Source organism: Alternaria triticimaculans (genome assembly GCF_023758025.1).
Source record: "Alternaria triticimaculans strain BMP 0046 chromosome Unknown scaffold_1, whole genome shotgun sequence".
In the NCBI taxonomy this organism is placed as follows: Eukaryota; Fungi; Ascomycota; class Dothideomycetes; order Pleosporales; family Pleosporaceae; genus Alternaria; species Alternaria triticimaculans.
The window spans coordinates 417,650-425,482 of NW_026055958.1; the positions used below are offsets into that span (position 1 = coordinate 417,650).

General features: G+C 52.3%; 3 protein-coding genes across 3 annotated transcripts; 1 reads left to right on the plus strand and 2 right to left on the minus strand.

Annotated features, from left to right (window-relative positions):
- Positions 1-122: 122 nt before the first annotated feature.
- Positions 123-669, plus strand: J4E78_000141 (uncharacterized protein; the record flags this gene model as incomplete). Its single annotated transcript, XM_049360807.1, has 2 exons — positions 123-246; positions 299-669. 2 exons carry the CDS (start codon positions 123-125, stop codon positions 667-669), a joined length of 495 nt encoding a protein of 164 aa, XP_049226090.1.
- Positions 670-2,244: 1,575 nt separating this feature from the next.
- On the minus strand, positions 2,245-3,590 carry J4E78_000142 (uncharacterized protein; the record flags this gene model as incomplete). Its single annotated transcript, XM_049360808.1, has 4 exons — positions 2,245-2,320; positions 2,553-2,984; positions 3,041-3,312; positions 3,558-3,590. The coding sequence occupies 4 exons, from the start codon at positions 3,588-3,590 to the stop codon at positions 2,245-2,247; spliced, it is 813 nt and encodes a 270-aa protein (XP_049226091.1).
- A 3,292-nt stretch (positions 3,591-6,882) lies between these two features.
- J4E78_000143 (uncharacterized protein) lies at positions 6,883-7,833 on the minus strand (the record flags this gene model as incomplete). Its single annotated transcript, XM_049360809.1, has 2 exons — positions 6,883-7,322; positions 7,458-7,833. 2 exons carry the CDS (start codon positions 7,831-7,833, stop codon positions 6,883-6,885), a joined length of 816 nt encoding a protein of 271 aa, XP_049226092.1.

Genomic DNA, 7,833 nt, shown 5'->3' on the forward strand with positions numbered 1-7,833 from the left:
ACCTTTCACATGCTGCACTCTGGCATACTTCCGTGCAATCGAGTTAGGATATCGCTAAACAATTGAGAGATCACTTCTTGGTTCACCATACACGCAATCGCCGACGTCAACAAGCCATCAACATGCTGTCAATTCAATCCTCCAAACCTCAAAAATGCACACCCAATCTGCTCCCCGCGCGGATAAACCACAATGGACCCATCAACGACGCAGAACGATACTGGAAGCCTGAAACAGATGACAAAGGTAGCTTTCAAACCCCATGTTGGTGTGGATACCAGACCTGACGTCCATCTAGGAAAGCGACATGCATACTTCCGCGGTCGACACCTCCACGGCACAACGCTACCTCTTCCTCAGAACTACACCGGCGCTATCCTACATGTCACCGATAAGCAATTACCACAAACGCGAACGCAACCGCAACAGCCTGCAGATGAGGACGACGAGGACGCTGAGGTGGAAGAGAGCATGCCCGTCGAAGTCCAGATAGCGGAACAAGTAGGAGAGTTCGACGAGGTCATAATATGGGGTCACGGTGGTGAGGTGGATGGAAGCGGGGACGCCTTCGTTAGAGGAATGAACGAATGGGTCGGGTTTGCAGAGAGCATGCATGTTGACGAAGAAGAGCAAGACGAGGATACAAAACCGGAGAAAAAGAGCGCCTAGGACAATGTCTTGGAGTTGTAAAGGTCATGTCGAATTGGGAAGATAGCATGATAGGATGACGTTGGATAAAGATACCCACAATGCCAGAAGGTTCAGGCTGATTGTGCTCACACGTTGGCCTCAGGTCCCCGTGAAATCTGAAGCATTCTTCCCAGCCTACGCGCCTGGACGATCGCCATATCTGGCTCCCTGCCCAACGAAGTTCTGCATCGCCTTGCGTCCAATCCCAGCCCTTTTTTGAACCACAACCACATCATTCACGTATCTTGTCCACAGATACATGCACAGCAACATCCCACATGACAAAGACATCATGCAGCGACCTGATGTCCCGCAACGTCGCCGGCGCATTCACGTCAGCCGCATTCGCAATCTCTTCACGTCGCCTGTCCGATATCCAGAAACGAAGCCGGCCCATGTGCGGTCTTGCGTATTTGTTCCACATCTTGTTGATCCCCTCAGCCAGCACATTGAGCCTTTGCTTCTCTTCGATCGGGTTGGTATTGGCGCTGGGTTGCAAGTGTACGTTGATGTAGTTGGTCCAGACACGTTGGTATCCGAGCGTCATGTACTGGGTGTCTGAGTCGGTGTGGCCACCCCCGGTAGCCTTCTAGGCGAGATGGAAGGTTACTAGGACTAGGAATGGGGTCGTGCCGAAGAGGCGTGCGTGGAGGGCCGTGAGTGCATGGGAAAGCTCTCGCTTTTGGTATCTGCTGAGGAAGTGAACGTGGTGGATTTCGTAGTGTGGCATCGCGGAGTCTGGTTCGCGTTGATACGTAGAGGTAATCGTCGCAACGGTCGAGAGAAAGGTAGGAAGGCGGCACGTGGTTGTTTTAGTAAAGTAAAGATGGCAAGAAGTTCGAGGGTGCGACGCCTGGGTGAGTGCAATTCCGCGCGTTTGGGACGATAATGGGGTTAGGGACCCATAGGTGGGAGTCTGATGTCCACTGTATTGGTAACGGAAATCTGATGGATGAAGTTTTGCTCAGATCTCCATAGCAGACTCGGTTCCTGCTGTTCGGTGCCACCATTGCAGTCGCCATGGTGTTGTATCGTCACTGCCCATGCTGCACACCATGCCTTCCAACCTTTAGCTCCCCAACCTGTACATCACCAAGCCAACCCATATTCATCTTGCGAACAATTGCTCAAAGATTCGAGTATTGGGCTTATCGGAAGCCAGATCGGTCCCTCTTGATCTTTCTGTGTGGTCAGGGTTCTTTTCGGGTCGGTTGAATGCGCCCCGCTCCCCAGCGATTAACCGCGCGGCGGACTCACATCTGGGTTCAAAACATCCCACGTGCTCGCCACAACGTTGCGCAAACCCAACGATGGGCCGCCAGAACGACTGTGGGTCAGGTACAGGCCGGCACATCATTTTTTCGGTACTTGACGGGCGGGAACGGTCGATCTTAGGATTTATAGCAAGGGAGGGGCGAAGTAGAGCCGAGTGCATGGGGCTCTCATTTTACACATAGCAGCTGTAATTGTAAACTTCTACTGAATCATAGCCCTCCGCATGAGTATACAATGTAAGCTTGCACATATGCATCCTCAGTATAACGTGCCGCAACCTCATAATTTCGACTCCCCGTCACCTTTCATGCCAGTATCTGAGAAATCCACGAAGCTCTCCTCGCCGCTGAAATGCCTGTCATCATCGCTCGTTAGCCACTTGCCGTGACGTAAGGTTACGGGGCTATCGGGAGGTGCTCGTCGATTGGGGTGTGTGGGAGCTGAATGTTGAGAAGCGTCGATGCGATACCCCAACCGTGTGTTGTAGGCTCTGACCTTGGCCAGTCTTTCCTGTGATAGGGAAAGAACCTGGATGTCATAAGGACGCAGCACGAGATAGAACGACAAAGAAACAGCATTGCACTTACCAGCCTCTCTCCGCTCCACCCGAGAGGAAGGATGTTTCGGAGTTTAGTTCGCAAGTCCAGTTTCCTGCGACGCCCTTCTCTGGATCGGCTGATCTTCTTACGTACTTTGACAGACCAGCAGTGAAGCATTGGAAGTCATCTTCATCAGGGTTTTCTGGAATCTGTCCAGTAAGTACCCGACCGGCTGCTATCATAGTCGCGGCATGAGTGCACAGCAAGACAGTCTTTGGCTGTTCGGGGTCGTTGTCTAGAGTTGTGACAATGTGATCAAGTGCGTTTCTGACACGCTCATGGAGCTCAACGATCATCTCGCCCTTGGACCCTGGCATATGTACAGATGCATACTCATCGTCAAGGTTCTGGAAGTGAGGTGTCAGGAGCTCGAGATGCGGCGGAGTAGGATGTTCGAAATGTGCGCGTCCAAAGAACTCGCTATTACGCACTCGTCAGCACAGTACCTACCTCTGTGTCACTCAGTATGCACGAACCCAATACCGCGATCGATCCGTATCCTTCCTTTTGCCTTGCCCTCCTTGAATAGCTTGTCACTAAACGGCTTGAGCGTCTGCAGACACCTGTAGAAGGGGCTAGAATAGATTCTGTCCACTGGCGGCTCGATCTTGCTCAGGTACTCGGCTAACTCCTTACTCTGCTCCACCCCTTTGGACGTAAGAGGCGGATCAGTGGGGATTCCGGTCGGGGTCGCCATGGACGCGGTGTAGATACCCGTTTGGGGGTCTACGGACCAGTTGGCGCGAAACTAGATACCCCGGAGGACACGTTAGAAGAGTGCCATGCTAGGGGACAGATCTGCATGTGCGAGTGTGAAGGGTGGCGTTTCATGTGATACACGCGAAGGTGTAGGGAAGCGAGATGTTTGCGGAGGTAATGCAAGGACGGAGATGGCTCAGAAGTAGCTGCCTGAAACGGAAGACTTTCCTCGACTACAGTGTAAAAGCATCGGAGGGCGTGAAGTGCGGTGACGGAGGTTAGCTTAATACGTACCGCGTGCCGGACGATGTAGATGACCTCTATCATGGTTCCGTTGTCTTGTCACTCCGAGAGAGTTTGTGTACCGTAGAAGTTTATTCGATCGTGCGCTGTGCTTGCCGTTGGGAGTACGAGATGGTTCTGAGATGAAGGGGTAGGTGCTCGCAAGTTACCTCGGTAACTTTACCTTTTCGGGACGCTTTTCGAGGTCTCAACGTTGGTGATTAGAAACTTGGTACGCTGTGTCGAGTGCAAATCGAGAGACTTTACAGATGCTGTTAGAATCCGGCTGCATCTAGCGGCTACAGTCTGGGCTTTGTAGTACTACTGCACGTTTGACAGTCGCATGGAGATTCACAATACCTAGGTACTGCTTCCGCGCAACAAACCTCAAGGGCTCGTTATACCCAGGTAAACAGACATCCGTCAACCGAGACAGTCGCCCAGCACGTGCCGCAACCTCCTGCAAACTCAGCAAAGGTGATCGATATGGAGATTTCCGACGTCCGACAATGAGCCACTCACGCAGCATTCCTATCATCGGTCAGGCCCCCACGCTCGAGCCGTGCCTAAGCGCTTCCAGCATTGACATGCGCTTACTTCGTACGCGAACTTCACATGCGCATGCACATGCGACAGAACTGCAGGACCTCTCACTTCTGCAGTCGTAGCTCAGGAACGAGCCGGCATCCAAACAATGCGCACCCTATGTCGCTACTCCTTACGGTATGCGCAAGCGCAGCGCAGGGGCACTTTGCATGTGCGCGTCGCTCGTTGGTGATGTGCTGATGCGCAAGCCACGTCAATGCAACATTGGAACGGTTGTAACGTGTTTTCGCCGGGGTGTTTGGAATAGACTCGAATCCTGCAGGAATACGAAGGACCTGGCGGACGGAACACCGCTATAGTGAACGACAGTAGTGACGGGTTGGTCCTTATCCTTGCTGTTCATCTGCGCTTCAGAATATCTCCACAGTACAGCGGGCTTCCGCGTTCACATGCTGTTTATACCCGCGACTAGCGGAATCTTTCCTTGGGCCAGAAGCGCTATCACGATAGCGGCAGAGAAAGCGATGATTGTGGTACATGGACTAAAGTCCTCCCCAGGTGACCAGGTTACGCCTGGGCGGGGTTACAGGTGTCTGGGTATCATGTAGCCTGCTTGTAAAGAGTGTGCGAGGTGGATGCACCATCGCAAAGCTGCATCGAAATGAAACCGGAAAGATTCTCGCACTTGTGTAGTCGAGCTGTGGCAGTCGGTCACATCCGGTCGTGATGATCCAGTTCTTCGGCCGCTATCAGCGACAGCATCCGATCGATCGCCTACCTGTGTTTGCCTGAGCAAGCAAGCACCTGCCTTCTTGAATCGCATTCGAAACCCTAGAGGGCTTGATCCTGGCGACGATGCTGCAAGCCATCGGTGATCATCAGACGGATACAATGATTGATTACCGCAGTGCCATCCAAGGTCTGCCTTGAAACGTCCAAGGGTAGTAACAATGTAGCGCTGGCTTGACTCTCGGAGCAAATACGCTGAGAGCCTGGGGATAATCAGCGTAAAGTTCGACTACTGGACAAAACTAGCGGCAATCCGTCTCCATCAGGTTGGATTCCAGGGTTCATTTGGTAAGAACGCGTCTGTGCGAGCAGCTGGTACGCCTCCAAGCTTCTGCCAGAAGGATAGAACTCCGGCCAGTCCCGACGTGCCGTAGAGACACCGCTTGTCGGGACCGGGACGGGATCCTTGAAACTTACATGTATTGAATATCCATGCGTACTGTCCAAGAAATATATGGGAATGAACTCCACGGTCATGGAATGGTATCGCAGCGTACACTTAGGTTTCTAAGGGTGCTGAAACTGGATCCCACAGCTGCCTAAGTAACCAGTGACGTACTGTCGTAGTCAAGATCAAAGCCCCGGACTCCACCATGAGACAGCTGGGATTCGAGATGACTTCCTCCACATTTCATGAAGTGGTCGCGTCACTGCTGCCCAAGAGTCTGACAGCCGCCGGCCCAAGCGTTGCAATCGCATAGTACTGACGGCGCAACGAAGACGGGATGGCAGTGAAGTACCAGACCGAATTGAGCAAGACCGGGCCAGACGCCATCATAGCTAAGTGATTAGTACATGGCACATGCTCTCAGTTTTCTCGGCGTGCATCAGTAGGAGGGGTGCTACATGTCAGGGGTCATGTTGGTATCGTGTAAAGAGTGAAAGATGCCGTAGACCGATGTAACGCAGCAGTTGTTCGTGACCGGGCGGCCCCGAAGAATAGGTGCGCAGACTTTCCAGCAGATGCGCACGCACTGTTGAGTGTAGGATTTTTCTTGCGCGGCCAATCAACACCAAGCCTGCGCGAATTAATGAACGGCTCAGCGCTAAGCCCTGCAGCTGCAGGCAGACGAAGCTAAAGCGCTTCTAGAAGCTCGTGCTGGCATCATGTAGCGTTTCCGTTACTGACAGAATCAAGGTCCATGGAGGTGGTGATTGATGTCATTCAATGCCTATGCGCCATCATGGCGCTGCATGTCAGTGTTCCTTCGTTTGCTTTCACGTGTTACCATTGATTGGGTAGCCGATTCTCACGTGTGTAGTCCATTGGCTATCGCTTCGTCACATGCGCGTCCTTCTAGTCTGAAGGGCGGCTGTGACAGTGCGCATGGAAGACGCATGGATGGCTGATCTCGAGTTGCAGCATGATCGACGCCCGGATGCATGTATGTGGGGGCGTCTCTCATACCTTAACAGCCTCTTGAACCCACTACGGCCAATTGACCCACATCTAGTAAACACGAGGCTATGATGAACACAGATCCAAAGCGGAGTGGCAGCTTCGACATGTCGCCACAAAAGCAAACATCCCGCACGGGTAGCTAGGGGATTGACGTGGGATGAACTGGGGCGATTTAATGCACTTCGCGAAGTGTTCGCCGATCATCCTCATAGACCCCATGCCGTTGATGCCGATGGTTTCGTCGCAGCTTACTATCGGAGACAGCCAGGTTCCGATAATAGGCATCATGGCAGCCGCTACACAGTATTTGCAGAACAAGGAAGAAGCAAATAGACAGCCGCGCAGGAGTCGCCTTGTGAGGTGGGCATCTGACTGGTGCGCCACACCAAATCATGCCAATTCAGTGATCACCATGGTGGAATAGTAGCCGATAGCAACGGGGATGAGAGTGGTCGATGGCGGTTGACAGCAGATGAATGAGTGACGTAACAGAGGAATTAAAGACTAGATTATATGGCGTATTAAAAGCGAGCGGTCTGAGGGCGCGATTGTAATAACAGTCCACCATTGGGGATTCCAACGTCGACGAGAATACGCGCGCTATTTTTGTATGGTGCTGTGTAAAGGATATTCATCAGCGCCCGCCGCGTATTGACGCGTTGAAGTCTTCCCAGTCTTCCCTAGCTTTTTCTCAGTGACAAAGACGCGCAACACGATGAGATACCTGACAATCAAGAAGATAATAATCGCGGCGACCAGAATACCCACTATGTACGCTCCGACTAGCCCAGAAGAATTCTTCTGAAGGTCAAGGAAGGGGTATACATAAAAGCCTTGGGTCGCATGCGTGAGGTAGGCCAGGCCAAGATAAAGAGCCAACAGGAGGATAATTGGAATCAGGTCGAGCCAGGGCAGTCGCTCAGTTCGGGGGATAACTATCTCGAAAAGGGCGTACGCCGAGTTGAGAGCATGCTGTGACGTGTTTGACCAGAGAGCGAAAGTGGTGGGGAATTGACCCGCAAGAAGTGTCCAGTAAACAACTGTTGTGTGTTAGTTCAGCGTGCTCAGACAATAAATTCTGCCAGTTCTCCAAAAACGATGTTGCAGGGAACACGAGATTGCCTCGAGGTACTTCGGCGCGACTTTGGCAAAACGTTTTATGTAAGTTGACTTACTGGTCACTATCCACGGATAGACTACAATGGTAGAGTAAAACATGCTGTGCGCCACCTGTAGCGCTTTGGGCCATCGTGCCAAAAACGAAGTTCCAGTGAACCAGTAACTGCCGGTATGCACAGCGGCAAAGGCATAGTAAAAGGCGAGACCCCAATACGTCAAAACCGTGAAGAAAGAGAAGGATTGCTGCGAAGCGTCGGACCTGCCGTGGGTACCATTCCAGCCGAAGATGAAAAAGAGCGTGGTAAATGCGTAAATGGCCAATAGCGCGCGAATAGCGAAGAGGGCGGCTGGTGGGAGAATCCACGAGGTTACAAACCGCGTGGGATCAAAAAGGCCGGCGTACGGTGCCGTTATTCGTTGACCAATAGCCAT